Source organism: Pteropus alecto, unplaced genomic scaffold, assembly GCF_000325575.1.
Source record: "Pteropus alecto unplaced genomic scaffold, ASM32557v1 scaffold14, whole genome shotgun sequence".
NCBI lineage: Eukaryota > Metazoa > Chordata > Mammalia > Chiroptera > Pteropodidae > Pteropus > Pteropus alecto.
The window spans coordinates 8,908,420-8,931,901 of NW_006436810.1; the positions used below are offsets into that span (position 1 = coordinate 8,908,420).

A 23,482-nucleotide genomic window follows, 5' to 3' on the forward strand; every position below is an offset into this window, starting at 1 on the left:
AGTTCAATGCCCTCAGCCTGATGAACGGAACTGAGCTCTGACACACCTGCCTTCGGGGAGTCGCTCAGAGCAGCACGCCATTTAGCCTATGAGCGTTAGACCCGTGAAGATGAAGCACTGAGAACAAATTGAGGTTTAACATCACTTATGAGCTGGCTATGCCTTTATCATCTTCCCATTTGCTTTGGACTTTTAATGCTATAATGAATATACCAGGATGACAGGCAAAACCAGGACTATTCCAGGTAAAGCTATGTGTAGGGCAGACCCCATTGTAAAAAATATTATTATCAAAAAATATTTCTACAGCACAGTTTTGACCCTGTATGGCAATGACTGATTATGCGGTATTTTACCGGCTATTATAAACCAATAACAGCACAGACACAGCGTTCACAACTTCTCGTGGCTAGTCCCGCAGGGAGGCGCCCTCACAGCATGCTCTGCCTACAAGCACTAACGCGCCATGCTGTCTCCCGTGGTCACTGGATGACACTCACTGTTTGTTTTATCCCTCCGCAGGCTCTCTTTCTGCTATTCTCTGTTCTGATGAATATTTTATTCCCATGGTAATTGCGTACATGAATGCAAGGAATAGGGTTGGAGGCACCACACAAGTGCCAAGAAGAACGTCACATTAGATGTTAAAGACAAGTTTTGCAGTGGCTCAAAGCCTCTCTCGAAATGATTGAGCAATACAGGTAACAAAAATAAAAGTACAGAGTTGGACTACACCAAAATTTAAAACTCCTATGCATCAAAGGACACAATTAACAGAGTGAAAAAGCAACCTACAGAACAGGAGAAAATATCTGCAAACCATATATCTAATAAGGGGCTAATATCCAGAATACATAAAGAACTACAACTGAATAGTAAAAAAAAAACAAAAAACCCCATTTCAAAATGGGAAAAGGACTTGAACAGACATTTCCCCAAAGAAGACATAAAAATGGCCAACAAGCATGTGAAAAATGCTCGCCATCACTCACTAATCATTAGGGAAATGCAAATCAAAACTACAATGAGGCATACTTCACTCACACCCATCAGATGACTACTATCATCACCCACCTACCCCCCCGCCCCCGACCCAAAAAACCAGAAAGCAAGAGTTGGCGAGGATATGGAGAAATTGGAACACTTGTGTACTGTTGGTAGGAATGTAAAACTGTGCACCTCTTATGAAAAACATTATGGTGGTTTCTCCAGAACCACCATATGACCCAGCAATCCCACGTCTGGGTGCTCATCCGAAAGAACTGAGAGCAGAGACCGAACCAGCAATGTGCACCCATGTTCACAAAAGTATTAATACCCAAAAGGCGGAAGCAACCTATATGTCCACTGATGGATGAAGGGATAAACAAAATGTGATGCATACATATGATGGAGTAGTATTTAGGCTTCAAAGAGACAGACATTCTGACACATGCTACAGCATGAATGAACCTTGAGGACATTATAAGTGAAAGCAGTCAGTTACAAAAGGATAAATACTGTGTGGTTGCACTTACATAAGGTACCTAGAAAAGCCTAACTCATAGAGACAGAGAGTAGAACAGTGGTTGCCAGGGCCTGGGGGGAGGGGAGATGGGGCTTTTTTGTTTAATGGGGACCGAGTTTCAGTTTAGAGATTGGTTGCATAACAACGTGAATATACTTAATAATGAACACTTAAGAATGGGTAAGACGGTAATTTTACATTATATAAATATTACCATTTTTTAAAAAGAAAAGAAAAATCTATTGAGAAAAAAGAGCAAAAGTTGGCCATTTGGATTTGCTGCAAAGCACTGTGACTGGTGAAGGGCCTGGCAGCGCTACTGCAGCCTGAGAGACTAACCTTGCAGAAAGCAGGAAAAAACTCTGCCTGGAGGCACAGAATGACATCTGGGGATCAAAGGAGAATTGAGGACTGGCTGGAACACGTGGGGCAATGCTGCAATGACGCCGACTGCAAGGTCTGTTAGTGCTTCCATGTCCAAATATGCACTCCACCCGCCCTTCGCTCCATGCAATGAACTTGTATAAAAAAGGCAGTCGAAATTCCCAACTCCTAGGCAGCGACCCACTCGCAGAAGTAACATCTAAAATGCTAAAGCTCAAGTAGAACCAAAGAATATGGCTCCTCACTGACGTGCGAATAGAATGTACACCGCAGCTTTGTACTCAAGGCTCCCAAAAGCTGTTTTCTAGAAATATGTAGAAAACCTACGGTTTCTGGAATCCAGGTATTTTATCACACACTTCACAAACATATGCTTTGGGCTTTTTTACATCTATACCTTTGCTCAAATCCATTCTGTCCGCCTAAAATACTCTTCCCAAACCTCTAAGTCCCCTAATTTAAATTATATCCTTCATTCAAGCCCCAGCTCAAATGCAGACCTGGCACAGTGTTCTCTCAGTCACTGAAGCCTGCAGTAAAGGAGCCTTCCTTCTGCATCTGCACAGCCCTTAGCCGCATGCAGCCTGTATTATAATTACTGTGCTTTGCAACCTATGTTAGACCATACTCTCCCTGAATGCAGGGACCATGTCAGAGTCATATGCTTCCAGGGCTAGAATGTCCCTCACGAGTTGTAGATCAGAGCCTTTCACTCAGTGCTCGAACTCCCTATACAATATCTGGAAGAAGCAGGTGCCTACCTCCAGGGATGCGGCATCCCTCAGCCTTAAGGTGGCCCGTTCATCTTTGGGTCCTTGACGATACCTGGGAGCGCTTTATGCATGGTGAGTGCTCGCTATGTGATTGTTTTTCTGAAGAAATTATATATTAAATGCACAAGAATGCGCAATGCCAAAGAATGAAACAGAGCTATTCACATTATGTAACTTTCATCTTTTAGAGCCAGTTTCCTCCTCTGTAAAATGGAAATAATTTTCTTCATATCACTGTCATAAGAATTAATGGAATAACATATGTGCAACTCATACTACACTGCATGCAGTAAATGCATTTTAATACTAATTATATCAATTTACTACGTTCCTCAATAATCCTTAACTTTCCTCAGTCACTGTTTAACTTGGCTTTTCCCTGGGTGTGAGGAGAAGCTTTTCTGTGGCAAAACCACCTAATCCTCCAAATGGTTTCTGGAAATGTCAGGTGATCCCAGAAGATACAAATGTGATTGCATTAAATTAAAAGTTTATTTAACTTAACATTTCTAAATAAAGACATTCCAGAATTTTCTTTAAATAAGCAACAAGAAATACTGTGAAGGAGATAAAATAATTTCTGGACAAAAAGGGATATAAGACATTTGGACCAGACCTTTTAACTGCTAGCAAGGGTCTTCTGTATGTCACAAGGCCTTTCTCTCAGCCACCGATGTGAGACTCACTCTCTTTTTCCATCTTTTGACACGAGCGAGAAACAACTACGCCAGCTGTGCAGCGAGAGCGAGCGCGCGTGGTGCCCCCCGCTCGTGCCTGCACGCTCCATGACGGCCGTCCTCTGTCGGAAACGTCTCCACCTTGCTCCCCGCCTTTCAGCTCTCATCTCTGAAGATGGGGCTCTTTCTCTGCACATCTAACGAAGGTTTCTGGCCCCCAAACAGGACTTTTCTGACCTAAGATGCCTTTACTCTTGGCTCATTCCTTCCTAATCGATATTTCTGTCTCCTTTAAATCCTAAATTTATATTATTCAAAACTTTGCAGTCAATGGTTCCTTTGCAACAATCACACATATAGTATTAGCTACAAAGCCACTTTTTAAGAGTTTATCAGAGTTACAAAAAAACACTTTGGAAAAATGCTAAGTCAAGGCAGTGAAGGCCAGTGGGGCCACTACGGCCTAGGCTGTGGAGTGCTGCCTTCCGGATCTGCTCAACCACTGCTCTGCGACATGAACAAGTCACAGTCTCCTCATCTATAAAATGAGACGGTGAATATACTTCTTGTGGAAAATAATATCTACTTCACAGTGCTGTAATAAAGATCACATGAAATAACATACTGGAAGCGTGAACACTGAAGCATGATGCCCATGTTGGCCGTTTGTGATGTGACCTAAGGCAATCTGTTGACCGGCATCTCAGACCTCCTATTCAAGTTTGACGATCTGTCTCATTTTGTCTTTTACTTAATATAGACGGACACCTGGTCTCTGAACTGCCTTCATGTCTTTCAGGGCCCCTATCTCCAGTAATTGGGTATGTGGACTCCATGTCACAACGCACAGCCTGGCTGGGACTACGGGCAGCTGTCCACCTCTACTCCAGTTTGTGATTGAGCCTGCTCCATTTGGAAGGCAATGATGGCCCCAGAACTTCACACTCACCCTACCTCCCAGTCCTAGACAACTACGAATCAGCTTTCTCTGACTACAGATTAATTCTGCCTATTCTAGAATTTTATGTAAATGGAATAATACACTACGTACTCTTATGTATCTAGCTTCTTTTACTCAATATAAAGTTTCTGGGCTTCATCCATGTGGTTGAGTTCCTTGGTCGTTCATTTCCTTTTAATGGCGAGCAGGACGCCATTGTATGGTATGGGTCCAGTCACACGCTGAGGAGCATCTGGGCTGCCTCTAGATTGTGGCTATTACGAATAAAGCTGCTATGAAAATTCCCCCACAAGTCTTTCTGTGAACATATGTTTTTTTCTTCTCTTGGGTAAATATCTAGGTATGGAATTACTGTGTCATAGACTAAGTATATATTTATTTAACTTTTTAAGAAAGTCTCTTTTCCTTCTAGGTCTCACCCACAAATAGAATGGTTGCCAATAAGTTGTATGTATGTCACAGAAATTGCTATGTCATATTTTAGGATGAGCAGAGGGGGTACCTGCTTCTGCCCTTGGGCTTCAAATGCTAGAAAGGGGTATGGCTTCACTCTGAGGTGGAATCATTATATCACAGCAGTGAAATTCTTCCCAGTCATTTTTTTTCAGTCTCTTTACAGGTGTCCTTTGGTTTTTTTCCTGGAAGTAAAATGCCTGCAGCACTTTCTGCACGGGGACGAAGGAAGGAGGAGGCAGGCTGTGGAGGGGCTGCGTAGAGTCTGTCGACAGACATTCAGTGATTCCCACCTACCCCCCCACCCCCCACTCCTACTCCACACTACTCTCTGAGTCCGGAGCCCTCACGCTCCCTGTTCCTTTGGCAGTACCCACTGATAGATTCCGGGCTGCTGCTTCCTCTCTCCGATTATCCATCTTCTAGGAATTTGTTGAACTTGCATTTACTGATGGAAATTCATTTACTCTTCTCCCATCCTTTTAGTTTTGCTGGGTTTGTTTATTTTATTGGGGTCTTAGTAGAGAGGAGAAAAATGATGATCTTTGGTTTGCAGCCCTTGCCCGGAGATCGATGGGGCTGCTTCACTGCAGCAAGCTCGTACTAAATCCTGCCACTGACACAGCTCTGGAGCTGGAGCTGATGATGACAGCTGCACAGCAGTGTGAATGTGCTGAATGCTGCCGGGCCGTACATTTTTAAAAAGTGAAGGTGGTGAATTTTATAGGATGTATATTTTACCACAATTAAAAATAAAATTAAAATGTCTCTCTCACAAAAAATGCTATATTAGAATATTTTCCAAACAAAATTCTAACCGATGTTTAAAATGAAAATAAATTAAGCAAATTGATGGAGAGAGCAAAGAGTGGTTTGTCAAATACAAGAATCACTTTGAAGGATAAAGGAATAGAACTATAGAATAATAAGAATAGCTTTCATTTATTGAAGCTTATTAGATGCCAGGCACTGTGCTAAATGCTTTACATGGATTAATTCATTCAAAACGACCACAAAAGACAGGGGACAGATTAGCTTTTTAAAAAGTGGCAGAAATAGTTTAATCCCAGGTGCTCTGGTCTAAAGCCCATACTCTAACACACTATCTGCTTGGACACTTTGGGACCAAAGGGCTGGTGAGAAGGAGACATCAAAACTTTCCCTAAGCACTCAACTTTAAGAGTAGTAAAAACAAAATCAACGAGCTACGGAAGACCTTTCGTGTGCCTCGCACATATGGGATGAAGGAGATTCAAATCAGATACAGGAGGCAGATGTGTATGTAAATAACAAGGCAGCACAAGTGACTGCCTCAAAGACAGGAACAGAAGACAGGACGTCAAACAGTGCCTCTCACCCAAACCCACACAATTCCTGGCAACGCAAGTGCTGAATAAATACCGACTAAATGAAATCAAATCAGTCTATAAAAATATATTCTGTCTCCGAATGCATTTGAAAACAAAAAGGCAAAAGGATCAACTCTGCTTTCTTCTCAAAGAGAAGAAATTTAACAGAGTATGGCAATCATTGACATTCAAATCACAGCAAAGAGGAACCTGACTTTTTGTTCAGATTATACTTCAAATAACAATGTTATAGGTATCACACATTGAACTGTTCCCATGTTAAATATTCTAAGAGGCAGATAATGACTACATGCAATTTAAACTGCCACATAAAATTCACACTATAGCTTGAATAGCTTCACTTTTCTAAAGAGAGATCGAGAGATTATAAGAACACAGGCTCAGGAGTGATCTGCTCTGAACACCAAATTCAAGCAGTTTCTCTGCCCCTTCCCGCTGTCCAGCAGTCTCTCCAGACTTAACATCTATACCCACATCATCTCAAGAATACATGTGCTGTGTTCATGCAAAAACTGGAGAGACGGATCTCACTTCCACAGGCTTAAAGTAATTGCTACTTGCTATGCTTACCTCGAAAATCAAATTGGCACCTTCCATCCAAAGATAAGTTACTTTTTTTCACTGCATGCTTAAAAAATTTCTGTGTGAATATATACTATACCTTGTTCCAATATCAAGCCAGCTGCCATAATCCTTGATCAAGAAGAAAAAATGCTGTAAAATAAAACAAAATATGGGTCCATTAAAAACAAAGGCATTTAGATTCCATCAGAAAACAATGTTACTTTAGGATTATATTTCAGATATTTCACCCCTCAGAACTACTCTCTGACTGGAATCAATAAAAATATGCCCTTTACTGAAATTTTTATTTGGACTAAAATGAACAATAGCCTAAAAGCCAGAAATAGCATGACCATTCAATCAAATGAACACAAAAGTGACATTCGTGAATAACTAAAGAAAATAAACTTCGATAAAAGATACTAAATAATACCAAAGACCTCAGTGAAGCCATATCATCCATTCATTAACAAATATTTGCTGACCACCTACTATGTGCTAACCACTATGTTAGGTCCCAGAGATAAATGCTCTTCCAGGAGGTAGGTAATCTAGTGAGTGATTGTGTCAAATTATCACACACATGTGTGTGATCATCAAAAAATACAGGTCATTGTGGGAGCATAGAGCGAGAGTACATACCCCAACTAGAATATAAGGGAAGCTGCCCCAACAAAACATCTAAAAATCTGTAAAAAGTAAGGGTCAGATGAAAGAGGAAGTTGGGGAGATGTAAATCAGAAGTACATTTCTGACAGAGAGCAAACTATATAAACGTCAGGAGTCCAGGTAGAGCTTGGTGGGTCCAAGGCGTGGCTGGGTAGAGAAAACATGGTGGGAGAGGTGAGAGATGACACAGCAAAGTCTGAAGCCAGACCACAAATGCCTGCCTAAGCAAAATTAAGAATCTGACTCCTAACATAAAATGTGAAATCAGAGAATTTTAATTCTCTTCTATTAATACGTCTTGTCTATTTGCCATTTTGTGAGCAAAACTGAAAACGGATTGTTCTAATGTTACGTGTGGTCAACTTCAGAAATACACAGGCATACCTCGTTTTACTGCATTTCACTTAATTGCACTTCACAGATAACGTTTTTTGGGTTTTTTTTTTTTCTTTTCGTTTTTTAATAAGTTGAAGGCAAGACCCTCCACCAGCAAAATGATTATGACTCGCTTTATTGTGATACTTGCAGCGGTCTGCAACGGAAACTGCAATATCTCTGAGGTCTACCTGCAGTGAATACCCAGTTCAACACAACACAGAGATGCTCTCAACTAAATAAAAAGACTAGGAATCTGATGTGGGAAGTTAGGTAATTGCTGTCTGTAATCACTTCCAGCAGAGAATGTTAGGCAGTGAAGAATTGCCCTTACCCAAAGAGAAGCTTGTTTTTTCCCTTCAGCCACTGAGAGGTGATTTCTAGGCCCTTGGATTTTCATGCCTGATGGGAGTGTCTGGCCTGAGGGCCTTGGCCACTGAACCTGTCTAACAATGTGATTTATGTCGGGGGCTCTGGGCCGTGTGTTATCAGGTCTACCTCTCAAAGGACTGAAGATTAAAGGTCAGAGACATGGGAACAATATGTGACTGAGCCCCAATAAAAGTCTGGACACCAAGGCTCTGGTGAGCCTGGCTGGCAGCATTCCGTGTGTATTATCACGCATTAATGCTGTCCAGGGAGAGGACAACCTGAACTCTGCATCTGGCCCCTCTTGGACTCTGCCCTCTGTGCCTCTTCCCTTAGCCTTTTAACTTGCATCTTTTCTCTGAAATAAGCCATACTGTGAATATAACAGTCTTCAGTGAGTCTGTGAGTCCATCTAGTGAATTATCAAACCTGAGGGTAGTTTTGGGAACCCTTGAACTTGCAGGTAATAAAATAGGAGTTTTTTGTTAATACACTACATATAAGAGGTCCGCACACATGCTCCTCACTCAAATTCATTTATTAGAGCTATCATCGTGTTAACATCTTTCTTCCCTTCTCTTCTTCCCTCCCTCCCTTTTTTTCTTTTTCATTTAAAAACAGGGCTAAAATATCAACATCTCAAGTAGGAAAATGACATATTACCAAATCTAAAGTTAGCTTTTTCTGTTACTTTCCTATGGAAGTTCATTTCAGACACAATACACCATGAAAGACTAGGTATAAAATGACAGATTCGAAAAAATTAAGGAAGACGACTTTTGACGCCTTAAGAAGAGCACTCTTACTGCATAAGAAGTCATATAAAAAGAGAGTAATTTCTATGTAAGTTATGCCAGCATTTATAACTCAATATCTAAAAATTTCATGTACAGAAATGCATTCATATTTATCTTGATTAAATTAACTAGGCAGTTAGCATCTCAATCTTATTTACATTCAATATCCAAGAATGTCTTACCAAAGCCATAATGTCTGATATGATGAGAACCATGAGAAAAAGACTGGAAAAAAATAAAGAAAAATTACACATAATACAACAGGCACATTTTAAAAACACATTAAAATCAAAATGAGAATAATCAAATAACCCAATATTCTGTTAGTAGTTTTGCTTCTAAAAATATTACTTTTGACTAAAGCTCTTTTCACATTATCATGGACTACTGTCCCACAGTGATGGGCTAGACTTCAAAAATGTTATTTAACACTTTGAATATTTATTTTTATAGTATCGAAGGGACACGAATTAGGATTTTCTGAAATTAAACTTATTTTAGATAATTATAGATTCACATGCAATTGCAAGAAATAATATAGAGAAATCCTATGTACCCTTTACCCAGTTTCCCCCAATGGTAACATCTTACAAAACTATAGGACAATATCACAACCAGATATTGACACTGATACTGTCAAAATACAGAACGCGTCTACCATCACAAGAATCCCTCATGGTACTACCCTTTTATACCCTCCTCTCGCTGAGCCCTCCCTAATCCTTAACACCTGGGAACCACTAATGTGTTCTCCATTTCTATAACATTGCCATTCCAAGAGTGTTGCATCAGTGAAATCATTTATATAACACTCTGTAACCTTTTGGGATTGCCTTTTTGTACTTAGCACAATTCAGTTGAAATTCATCTAAGGTGCTGTGTATATCATATTTTCTTCCTTTTTATTGATGAGTAGTACTCCCTTGTATGGATGTACCACAGTTTGCTTAACCATTCAAGCACTGAGCACATCAGGATTGTGTCCAGTTCATGACTATTACAAATAAATCTGCAATAAACATTAGTGTACAGTTTTTTATGCAAGCATAAGTTTTCATTTCTCTAGGAAAAATACCTAAGAGTGTAATTGCTGAATTGTATAGCAGCTGCATATTTAGTTTCATAGGAAACTGTAAAACTCTTTTCAGAGTGTTTGTAACATATCAGCGATATATAAGAACAACTTCTTTGCATCCTTACCAACATTTGGTGATGTCACTATTTTTTATTTTACCTATTCTGATAGTCATATGATGACACTTCATTGTGGTTTCAATATGAGTTTCCTTAATGGCTAATGATGCTGAAGATCTTTTTTTTGGTTTCTCTGCTATCTATATTTCCTCTTTAGGTCTTTTGTTCATCTTCTAATTGAATCATTGTTTTTTACTGCTGAATTTTATTTAAAAGTCCTTTAAATTTTCTAGATAGTAGTCCTATATGCGGTTTGTAGTCAGATTTGTGGTTTGTAAATATTTTCTCTGAGTATATAGCTTGTCTTTTCATTCTCTTAACAGATTTGTTTTTGTTTTGCAGAGCAAATACTTTTAATTTTGATGAAGTCCAATTTATCAATTTTTTCTTTTATGGATCATGGTTTCAGTGTCAAGTCTAACTTTTTTCCTAGCCCAAATCCCAAAGAGTTTATGTTTTTTTCCTAAAAGCTTAAATCTATGGTCCATTTTGAGTTAATTTTTATATGAGCTGTGAAATTTTGCTCAAGGTTTATGACTTTTTTTAAAAGAAATATTTTTTTTAACTACAAGTTTGAAATACAGAAATGTAATTCAATATATATCTCACATATGAATATGTATATCACAAGTCGGACTGATCATATCTTACTGAAATAGTATTATTCAAAACAAATTTGATATAACTACAACAAAGTGTGTTAATCTGATTGTTTGTACAGAACACAAAAGTCATCCAGTACAACCTTCTCCCCAAAGCATGAATCCCCAAAGTTAAAGTCCCAAAGGCGGCTTTGCCTAGCACTAGCTTTAGTGGTTCCAGTAACAGAATCCACTCCGTTTTAGATGGCTCCAATTATTACAAAGTGCTTTATTTCTTTGAATCATTATAATCAGTGAAACGAAAATTCCACCCTATGGATCCAGAACAAGAGAAAAAACTAAACAGACTTTAAATGCAACAGGCCTTAAGCTATCTTTTAAAAAGTTTTGTTTGATGTTTTAAAATGTTTTTCTAAAGTAAATTATTTTATTGTATGACATAGATGATGTTCTGGAATCCTTTTGAAGACACATGATTAAGTTACTTACTGTCTTCTCAGCCTCAGATTCCATATAGAATGGACATAAAAATATCTACTTCACTGTATTGTTGGGGAAATCAATTCAGGTAACTTATGTAAAGCACCTAATACAGTCTCTGCATATGGCAGGTACCTAATACATACTGGTTCCTTTCTCACTACTTATAACTAAAGTTCTAAAAAATTTAAAGACATAAGGAAAGATACAATCTCTGCCTTCAGATTTAGACTGGGCAGCTTAAACAACAGAAAATTATCACCTCACAGTGACGTTTAGCAAGTGGAGATGGCAATGAGGGATGACTGAACTTAGGCTTGTGTGATGGATTAACTAAAGAAAATAGGATGAGGAGCTAGTTTTCAATAGGAAGAAAGGGAATTGCTAGGTTCAATGTGTGACATATTAAATTTGAGGGGTCAATGTGACATTGAGGGAGAAATGTCAGTGACTTGTAAAGGTTTGTTGTCAAAGCCAAGACATTTATAAATGTCCGTTTTGCCTCAGTCGTCTCCCTTTGGTTTTAGTTTTTCACTGCATTAGTCTCAGGATAGAATACCACACACACATGCATGCACACACACACTAATATATGTTTACATACACACACTTTGATGAGACTTCTACTTCTCATTCCACATGAATCCAGCTCTTTTGATTTAAACATTAGTTAAAATATCTTCTAAAAAATGTATCCATGAACAAATGCAAAAAAGTATCTACCAGTTACCAGTCTTTTTATTGCTTCTAAGTAACTATCTTTTATGTGATATTGACAAGGTATAAATGCTTTCAATGTTAAATATATGTAAATATCCTGTAAAAATATACAAAATTAAACTAGAAAGGATATTTCTACGATTTTTAAACTGTGGAAGAAAATCTGGGGTTTTTTTACTATTATTATGGCATATGCTAAACCCAGTTTTAGCTTAAACTCATTAAGAATAACATGCTAATTTATGTTAATATCAGTTATTTCTTTCAGCATTGAATATGCCAGTTTAATTCAAGGATAACTGAACTGCTAAGAAGCTTCATATTTATCTCAAGTGTCTTTCAGAGAGGCTGATCAGTCCTATGCTGATGAGGCAATTTCATTGGTTAAAAAAAGCAAATAGTAGAGTTGACAGCTTCTCTTCCAGAGGCTTGATTGCTTAAGACTGTCTGCTCCAGAAATTCCTCAAAACTCAGAAAGAATACTTTCCATTCCATTTGTCAAATGTGTAGAAATCAAGACTGAGAAACTATGTATACTACTGACATTTAGAATAGTTAATTTCAAGCTCTGTAAAATGAAAATATTTAAGAAATAACCATCTAAACAAGTTAGAATGATATCCCTTGTTCTTCTGTAGGCACGGTTATATTTATAACAAACAAGTCATTAACTATAATAATTTAAAATTTATGTTTTGCTGTTTTCTAGGGAGGCTTTTCACTAGCTTTAGTAATATTCTAGTAACATTTCATAGTTGAGAAAGTATATTTGTCTGCTAGAGGCTCTAATCAACTATTCTCCCCTAATGACAACTGAACTCTGACTAAACGGGTAAAGCATTTTTTCTCATTTTTATAATAAACAACGTATGTCACAGTGTCTTAATAGCAATCGCACAAAATACCCTCAAATGCCTACTCTCATTTCCTAAAAATGGGCGAATCCAATGGTTCGTAAACATCTTACCTTTTTGATGATAACTGGGTAGTTAACTGAACTGCTTCAAAAGCACACATCACAAGAACAAAAGGGATTAAAATCTGTTTAAAAGAACAACAAATGATGCCATGGTAGCTGAAGCATTTGAAAAACTTTTTGAAATAAATACTGTTTCTGTTTATAAAAATATTTCAATTTCTAAAATAAATATCTATATTAGTGAAGAGCAAACAATGAAATAAAACCAGGACACCAATGACATATAGAACAGTGATGAAACTGATTTTAAAATCTAAATTGATGGCATATGTAGTATAAAAAATAACAAATATCAACACACATTCCAAATAAAACCTATTACAAAATTTTGTTCCACTTAACTCATGTTAATAAAGGACCATGTTCAAATGATTCCAAGAGGATGAGACAGGCACAGAATGCCCAAATGAAATGTTATGAAACCTAATAATTTGATTCACAGATCCCTGAACCTATCTGGTTATTTGATACTATTAACTCCATAAACATGATTTAGCTGCTTTACCATTGTTTTTTGTTGTTTTATAATAATTTCTGATTATAAAATTCAAACTCATTGTAAAAAAACTAGTAAAATATTCAGAAAGGTGTAATAAAATTTATACGAGTTGAAAATCCATAATACAAAGCTAGTACTGATAATATTTTGAGATACTGCTTTCCAATGACAAATTTTTTTTAAAAAATATATACTTGATGTTTTAAAAAAGAGGAGAGGGTATATAAAATAAATGTTTAAGATTGCATAAGATTCCTTTTCAAGTGGAGGATATTTGACTAAAATAGAGTTCAGGCCTTTCACATCCAGCCACATCAGTCACAAAGAGTCAAGTGCATCCTGTCAGTAAAGCTCACCGAATTAGACTAGAAGATCTAGTGTTCCAACTTAAACTTTATTTTTCTTTCTTTTTTCTTTGTTTTTAATTAAAGGCCTGTGGTCTTTAATATACTGAGAAAAGAACAACTACCATTATTAAAAATGTAAATTAAGATTAAGGAAACAATACATGTTTTAAAGTAATTCAATAGAGAATGGGACATGACATAATGAACATTCTTAAATTTACATTCTTAAATTTACATTTATATTAGTGCAGTAACAAAAAAAAGAATATTAATCCTATTTAGAGATACATACTTTTAAACAATTATTACTTCTGTGATATTAACTGAAGGCAATCAGGTTTTTGGCAGATATTAGTTACTTTATTTAAACAAATATAATTCAGTTGGCCCTCTGTATACACGAATTCAATCAATCATGGATTGAAAATATTTGGGGAAAAAAGCTATGTTGTTGCTGACATGTACTATGTAGTTAGGCCTACAATGGTTGAGTCTGTACTGAAAATGCATACTTTTTTCCTGGTCATTATTTTCTAGACAATACATTATAACAACAAATTACATAGTATTTACATTGTATTAGGTATGATAATACTCTAGACATGATTTAAAGTAATTAAGAGAAAGTGCAAATACCACATCGTTTTACATAAAGGACTGGAAGCATCATGAATTTTGGTATCCATGGGGGGTCCTGGGACCAATTCCCCCATGGATACCAAGGGAGGACTGTATTAACCACATAAAATGTGCCAGGCACTATGCTAGAGGAGGTAAGACAGGCACAATCACCCTAGAGAAGAAGGGAAAGAACATGAATTACATTCTACTGGATAGTCTGAACCTGAGAAGCTGAGGATTTGTCATTACACTGGTGACCTTAGCACCCAGCTTGTGCTTGGCGCATTACTGAATGTAAGCACTCGATGACATATTAGTTGAATGAATCAGTCAATCCTGGGTACAAGGATTATAAGAAAAGACTGTAACATGTTGGCAGTCTCATGGGTGGGGAACGTGGGTTAGGGGAGCCTTAGGTCTTGAGGAGCAGTGCGGCTTTGATCTGCACTACAGCTCCCCACAGGCTCTAATCCCCTCTGACAGGACTTCTCAGGGCGAAGAGAGAAGCTCTACTCTTTTGAAGTTTAATGAGCTTAACAGTAAAGCAAAAAGATTACATTTTGGAGTAAAGGCTAGCGGGTCCCACCTCCTGTTCTGCAGTGTCTAAGAAGGTATCTTCTTTCCATGCTATTTACTTTGTCACGATGACTTAATTCTTAATGTCACATAATCTTAATGTCATAGTGAGTTCATAATCTTAATAAATATTATTTTAATAAATAAAATTATAAGATAAGAGAACTAACCTTCCACATCATCAGGGCTCCCATAGTAAAAGGACTAAATATAGTCAAAAAGCAGTAGACAGAAGCAAGGTCAAAGCTAAGGAAGCAACATAAAGAAAAATGATTTTAGAATTCACATTGTAACTTTAAAAGAATGTCTGCTAAAATCTACTCTTATGAAAAGACAAGAATAAACTGTGTCAAGGAACATTATGAGGCCACTAAAATGAATGGGGAAGATCTGGATGTGCCAATAGAAACCAAAATATATCCTTCAGTATAAAAAGTAAGGTATAGGACAAAATCCCAATTTGTATTACTTTTTGGTTGTATGTATCTACGTTTTCATTTAAAATTACCTGTTAAGAGAAGCTATATTCCCAGTTCCAAAAAACGCTGTCAATAAGAAGAAAACCTAAATAGTTAAGGAAATGCCAAAACAAGTCAGAATTCACACAAATTTCTTTTTCATTTAGAAAAGATATACCTATACTACCACGAGGGTAATTTGCATTTTCATTTGTACATTTGATCATGACTTGCTCAAGGTTCAAGATCAGACAAAGGGAGAGTAAGTTTTAGTGAAGGAGAATAGAGATGACCTAAAAAGCTAAGAAGAGAACCAGGATCGTGGCCTGAAGTCACGGGAAAATAGAGAAATCAAGAGCTGAATGTTACAGAGTGATTAAGTAAAACTAAATAGATTAGACTGTGCAGTCAGGAAGCCCCTGCTGACCACTGAGAGTAAAGCTTCAAAGACATCTGACAAACATACATAGAGCTACTATATGCCACACTACTACGTGCCAAGCATTGTTCTAGGCTTGAAGATACAGCACATAAATGGGAGGAAATGGCAGCAGCAACTAAAGATTTTTCTTTCGAAGAGCTTGGAAGTAAACAGAAAGGACAAGATGAAATTATAATTTAAGGGGATGCAGGGTTCAAGGACAGAAGTGTTTTAATAGTAGAGGCTGAGTGGAAGGAGCCTGCAAAAAGAGAGAAAGCAAAATTGAGAGCAAAAATCAAGAGGCAGAGGAGAGAATGAGAACACTGATTTTCTGGACCTGTAAGGTCCACCCGTGTATCATGGTAAGTTCAAAGGAAATATCTCTCGATGAATTTCTTAAAGCAGGTCATCCAATCTTCCCAAAGTGAGACTGTGTTCTGCCATATTATCTTTCAAACTTCTAATTCTAGTAACTTTCACACAATATTGCCTCTGATGTGATCCAACAACCTTGTGAGAGAGATGTTATCTGAGTATAGTATAGAACGCACATAAAAAGATACAAACCAAACTCATAACAGTAGTTTCTTCTAGATGAAGGAAATTAGATTGGAGTTGGGAGTTGAAACTAGACTTTGGCTTTAGCTGTAATGTTTTCATTTTTAAAAAATATGTGACATATATAACAAAATATTAATTGTTGATATCATGAATGGTAGGAATACACATATACATTTGTTTGTTATATCATTCTTTATGCTTTTCTATAGTTTCAAAAAATTTTTAAATTAAACTGAGAAAATTATGTGGTGGGGGGAGGTATTTAATAGCCTCCAAGGTAATATCACTATTAAGTGACAGGCAGAAACATATTCCATGTCCTCTTACTCCATTAAATGAGAGGTTGCGGCAACTTAAAAAGGTCCAAACAAAGGATACAAGGAAAAAGGCCCTACGAATGTCATCCGGACAGAGCTGTCGAAACTGAGTTATGTCAGTATTACAGGTGAACTGGATACTGGTGACCTGTGAAAAGTAACAAATATATGAATGCATAATAACAGTTTGCTAACTTCTACCCCCAAAGGCAAACTTACAGTGTAAGTTATTATAGTTAGAAAGATACCTCGTACTGACAAAAACCAAACAAACAAATAAAAACAATAACTCTTTTCCTATAGCTTAATCAAATCTTAATAAAATCTGCCAAAAGGTAAAATATGTTGCTAATAATATATTGAATAGAATTGTAGTATTGCTGTACATGTAATGAAAGTGAGAATTGGGCTTTTTCTTATCCTATATAAACGCTTCATTTTTAAACACCTATATAAATCTTCACGTTTCTAAGACCTGATTTCTCAGAGTGTCCTGATCTTCTCGAACCCAGGTATGGTATGATATTAAAAAGCATGATCGAATTAAACATTTCTCTGTTTTTTGTTCTTCTGTTAATTCTATTTATAGGAAAATTATTTTCTCTCTATAAATAAGTAAATTATTTCTGTCTTTGGTAAAATAGAAAGTCACTCTATTCCAAGATGTGTACACTCCTGCTTAACTCGTCCACCCAAAAAATAATGGGTGAATTTAAAGGGGACTTGCTCCATCCCCCACTCCTCATGTAATTGTCCAATAAGTTCTTAGGATGCTTTAATACTCTTCTAGAAAAAGATAGATCTGCTTTTAGTTAAAAAATAAAAATTTAAAAATGACACAAAACTCACTTTTAAATTTAATATTTATTTAACATTAAAGTATTTAATATTTAATATTGAGGACAATCTAACCATTTATGTAAATCTAATCAAAACTGCTTTTTCATGTATTGTTTTAATATTGCAGGGCTGAAAGTTAAAAACCAGTAATTATTCATATATTTCAATAAAGTTTCTTCTTTATTGAAATTAATTATTCTAAATTATCAGTATAAATTCAACTGGAACCAGTTAAGGATATTGCAGGAGTTTTCCTGCAATATTCATTTTAACTAACCTCAGTAAAATTATAAATATTCTACTACATATTTTTCATAATTACTGTCAGCTCTAAAATAAAGGCAAGAGACATCAATTTAACGCTATCTCAGGATAATAGAAGTGTCCTTAAAATTTGATTGTTTTTTAGCCAATTCAAAGAATACTGCATTGAATAAACAGTGTAAGATTTGGTCTGAGGCCACAATTACTAAGGTGACAGAATAAGCACTTTGGATTAGGATGACCAAAGAGGAAAATAACACAGGGAACATAAATGTCACATTATGATCAAATTCATAAACAGATTTGTGATGACATAAATATTCTTCCAGATAAAATAAACTGAAAGAATAAAAATTAGATGTGAAAATCCAGGAAAATAAAATAAAGAACATTCTCCTCCACTTCTTCACTTATTCTGGTGTTTTTTTATGTCAGTGATTCACAAATAATCTCTACAAAATGCCCCAACCTAGAGAACATTTATAAAAGTGTAAAATCATGCTTTTCTATTATAAGTAAAAAATTTCTTTACAAACTATTTAACTTAATTATTAATGATTAATAGCTTAAATAGTATAAAATTTTAAGTAGAAAGAATTTTTGATGAAATAACATCGCAACTTCCTTACAGGATAGAGAGTATTCAATATTCTCAAATAAATGCAATGATGATGTTGACAGGCTACCTTCTGTTTACAGGAAACACCAGATTGTTGTAGGATTTCTTGTTCTATGTGTATCCAGACAAACATCAAACATGACAACACTAATGGGAAAAAAGCTTCATACCTAAGAGATTGGGTGGGTACGGGGTGAAAATGGGAGGATAGGGATGAAAAGAAAAAAATGTTAAACAAATTAAAATGCAAATTTATACTGAAAAGTCGTTCTCAAAATTAAAACAATCTTGATAATATTTCTAACTCACAATATCACAAAATTTAAATTTTTTAGGTTTTCCAGAAGGAAAGTAACATTTAAATATTAACTCCAACACTATATCTTTTTGAATTATATTAAATCTTAAGATCATGACATGTTTAAAACAGCTGAGATATTTAAAAGTAACTCATGTGGTAAATGACAAAAATACACAGAAAAGAAAGAAAATATTAAGGCAAAGGTAAAAAGACAATTCCTGAGTTAAAATTATAAATATACATAGAAGAGCAAGACGAATGTCCCCAATTTTTTTTTAATGGGTACAGAACAGGAACATAAATCTCTCAAAAAGAAAACAAAGAACCAATAAACACATAAAAACATTTGACCTTACTGATAACTGACATGAAAACTACAACAATAGGGAGATACCATATTCATTTACCATATTTATCTATAGTTAAAAAAAATAATATTGACACAGAGGAATGAAAAAAAAGACTCTCATACTCTCTATATAGGAAAAAAATACCTTCTAGAAGGTAATCTAACATTATGTATCAAGAATCTCAAAAATATTCATATACTATAATCCAATAATGTCACTTCTAGGAATTCCAAGAGAAAATAATCAGACATATGCACTACAATCTCCACATGAAGATGTTTATTGTAATATCATTTACAGAAGGGAAAAACAACGTACAGATTCACAGGTGAGTGATTAAATAATGTACAGTATATCTCTAGGCGGTACATCTCTGGACAAAGGAGAAATGCTCATGAGATAACACAGTGACAGAGCCTTTTGTAACTCTTTTCTGTCCTAGCTTGGAATAACTGTTCCACCTTTGTAGTCCCTCAAAATACTCTATTATCGCAATCATACGTTTACTTATATGTATTTCCTGCTAGTCTGTGAAATCTTTGTGTCAGTCTTGTCACCAGTGCAGGCTCAGCTCACAAGTACTTGTTGAGTGACTTACTTATCTAATTGGAAGTTACAAAACAAACAAACCAAATCCAAACAAAAAAACCCCTTTATTTCTCTTTCAACTTTTTCAACTATTGAACTCTATTCCATATGGCATTATTTCCTAAACATAAGAAATGAAATGCTTTAAACTCTACCACAGGTCATAAAACGAAAACAATGAAGACTGGGCAGAAGGAAACCTTTAGGTTTGAGAAAGCATACACAAATCACTTGGTATATGATTAAGAATCTCCAAGGATATGAACAGACAATAGGTAAACAAAAAAAATCTTTACTAAAACAAGTACAGATAGATATACAAAACCATACCATTTTGACCAATTAAAATAGCATTTGATATTCTTTTTTTAAGATGAAAATACCAAATATTGTGAAGGACATAATGAAATAAAACCCCTCACAGGTTGTTGGTGATATTATAAACTGACTCTGTTCTTAAGACAAAAGACAAAATGAAAACAAAAACGAAAACAGTTCATAGTCTGTGGCCCACCTATACTACATCTGAGAAGTAAAAAAGTAAATAATCTAATCTATATAAAAAGCTTATGCATAAAAACATAACTCAAAATATTATTTATGATAATAAAAAGTGGAAATAGAGAAATGGCTAAGGTGCATTCACATCACAGAATATTAAATATCTATTAAAATGGTTAAAAAACCTATGTACCATATGGGAAATGTTCCTAACCTAATTTTAAGTAGAAAAAAAAGATAGACTATGATAAATACTGTGTTAAAAAAAACAAATACAGAGGTAAGACTGGAAGGAAGTGTATCAGAACATCAACAGGAGAGGTAAGGTTAATAAATTATTTTCCCCCTTATTCCTACTTTCCAAAATGTGATTATACTATTTTTACAATGATTTAAAAAATATAATTGAAAGACAAGATTCAGAATGTCTGTATCCTACTCATTCTTTAAAACTTAGTTCATCTTCCCCTCAGTCCTTGATGGCACCAACTCAGCTCCCCCTACTCAAACTCTTCCTCTAGTCATTCTTTATATCATACAACTCATAACTTAACTCACGATAACTTAATTGTTGCATTTAGTAATTGCCTAACACTGTAAAATAAAGTCTTTATTTTATAGCAGCTTACAACTCTATTATACACCTGGGGTCCACTAAATGTTTTGACTGTATGTCTGTCTAGCGCTCAACACTGGCAGTGTGAAAGAAAAAACAATTGTCAGTTAATCGAATTAAGAAGGTGTATACTCTGAGCAAAAGAGGGCTGCAATTTTTTAAATATTTGCAGTTATATATAAAATGATTCTTTTCTAATATACAAAAACAGAAATTCCATAGTTCTATAAATAGTGCTATGGATTTATTTCCTTTCAAAAACTATAAACTATTATCACTTTCTTTTGTAAGCTGTAGATAAATCTGATAAAGGCAATCTTCCTATGAGACTTTATTTCTTTTGACAATCAATTTCTTGTATAAAGTCTGCATATCTGAATTAATAAACTAAAATACCAATAAAATGTCATCATGGGCTCACAGTGTACATAATAAAACCTTACTAAATTAGCATCTGCTAGTTTGGTCTCTGTGCAAATTGAACAGGCCTGAAAAGGCATTTAGCTTTGTATTACAGTGTGCTGAGCAAAGGGATAATATAAAGCAAATTTCAGAAGGAAATTTTAACCAATCTAAGAGAACTCTTTTCAACTATTACAATAACTTCCATTTGCATAAAAATAATTAAGTGCTGATTAAAAATGAATCTTCTTTATTCATTAAATCAAGAATGCATTGTTAGAATTTAGGATTACTATTACTGTGTTTCTGTAAAGTAATAAAACTGCACTTCTTTTAAATATCCTATAATTCTGATTGTTCATTAATTTACATAGAGGACCCTCTAGGTCACCCAGAATAGTGATATGGAACAATAACAGGTGGACTATGTTTCGCAAAACTGATTTGAGACTAAAAAATGTACTAACTGAAATTATTAGACTGTGTTGTTCAGGCTACCGCACTTGAATTTTCTTGCAAATGTCAATATACTTACTGCTGTTGAAAATATATTTCTCAATACATTCATTAATATAGTCATACTCAATATTCTGAATTTAGGTGTGCATTTTTACTTTCTAGATTTTCTTAAATTAAATATACTTATGGTCATCTGTTTTGGTATCTTTACTGTTAAACTGATGATTTAAAACACTATAATACTTATCTCTACTGTTAGTTACATGATTCACTCTACATTGTGATATATTTTTTTCACTCAAAATCCAACTTTAATTATCCTTTCTTCATTCCTTTCTTAATTTCTAATCCAGCAAATCAGATCTACTTTTAGATTTATTTTTACTTTTTAGCCAACTAACTACACACTACTTTAAATCTGTTTATTGCTTTAGAACTTGAAGGTTCAAAAAGAAAACAGCTTATCGATTATTAAGTAACTGTGTAGAAGTTAGCACATATTTCCAGACCCTCTCATTTACTTTCTTAAGGCAACCTCCGGGTGTGAACTTTCGACGAAACTCATGTGTCACCCCCAAATGGTGGGTTAGAATAGAAATGATTTTATCTCTGCTTTCTTATCTAGGCTAAAAACTTGTGCATATTCTAATTCATATATACATTTACACACTGATTCTGATTATAACTAAATTATTTACTCTACAATTTCACCAATAAGGGGAAAAGAATGAAGAGTTTCAAGGTCTCATTATGTTAATAACTCTTGAGTAAGAATATGCTGATAGTTCAAGTTTTATCTAAAAGCTCAAAGTTCTAAGTCTGCAAGCAAGCCCATCTTAAGATCTTATTAGGTAACTGGTGAAATGTCCATGTTGCTTCTATTACATCTTCACAGCAATGCCCAAGCTCTGGTTACACAGAGAGAAAATGAAAGACAGCAGGTGTGGGAGCTTTGCTCAGAGAAGGAGGCTCAGCGGCCCACTGGATCATCACCTATCTGGGGATTGTAAGAACTCTGGGGAACTAGGTCATTTAGGATGTTAGGGTCTCCTATGAAGATTTTGATAACATCCCATTAATTCTTAATTAGGACAACTAAGTTTCCCCCAAAATGAATCCAAGTCTTGGACCCAAAATGGCTTTACGAAATCATCCAATGTGGGAATAACCCATTGACAGCACAATGGTGAATCCCTAGTTTAGTTAAATTGAAATCAAGATCTTATATTTGGGCCAAATTTCAAACAAAAGTGGCAGTTATTCGATCTGCTCTATTTGGGGTTTGTTATAATGTGTGCATTTCTCATCCTCATAAAGATTTAAGTAAGGCTGAAATCAAATTCAAAAGCAAGTGAAACAATTTTTTTTCTTCTAAATAGATGGGAAGAATATATATTGGTGTTTTTAGTAAGTTCTAGAAATGATTCAGGATCCACCCCAAATCAAGCAGCTAGTTTCGGGGGTTTATTGAAAGAAAATTTCAATCTTACATAAAAATGGATTCTTTAACTTTTGAGAAAATATTCTAAAAGTCTTCTGAATCAAAAGGAATATTTGGAATATGATATATGTAAGTAAAAATAAAAAGAAAATATATTCAAAGAAGAATGAACAAATCAAAGCACAATTTAAAGTGCATGAAAGAACTTTAATTCATCTAACCATTGTTTAAGACTTAAAATTCTTCCATAACCAATCAGAATTTTCTAATAATGAAGTAAAATGACATTTTGGCAACTTAAGGGAATAAACAGAAAGACAAAGGCAACAGGTAATACTATGAAAATAATAAGAAAAAGAAAACTGAAGATTATGGTTCAAGTTACACACAGTTCTTACAGAGTAAAAAATATTTATAATTTATTCCT

At 35.3% G+C, this 23,482-nt stretch overlaps 1 protein-coding gene across 19 annotated transcripts in view; it reads right to left on the reverse strand.

The window, feature by feature from the left end:
- PIGN (phosphatidylinositol glycan anchor biosynthesis class N) overlaps window positions 1-23,482 on the reverse strand; it is an 81,460-nt gene that overhangs the window by 8,604 nt on the left and 49,374 nt on the right. For all 19 annotated transcript variants that reach the window (XM_025048118.1, XM_025048117.1, XM_025048120.1 and 16 more), the window contains 7 exons: window positions 18,465-18,567; window positions 16,736-16,822; window positions 15,426-15,481; window positions 15,088-15,163; window positions 12,863-12,936; window positions 9,082-9,124; window positions 6,787-6,839 (listed from right to left, as the gene is read on the reverse strand). In XM_025048118.1, coding sequence (XP_024903886.1) covers window positions 6,787-6,839; window positions 9,082-9,124; window positions 12,863-12,936; window positions 15,088-15,163; window positions 15,426-15,481; window positions 16,736-16,822; window positions 18,465-18,567 — 492 coding nt within the window. The remainder of the gene's footprint in view (window positions 1-6,786; window positions 6,840-9,081; window positions 9,125-12,862; window positions 12,937-15,087; window positions 15,164-15,425; window positions 15,482-16,735; window positions 16,823-18,464; window positions 18,568-23,482) is intronic.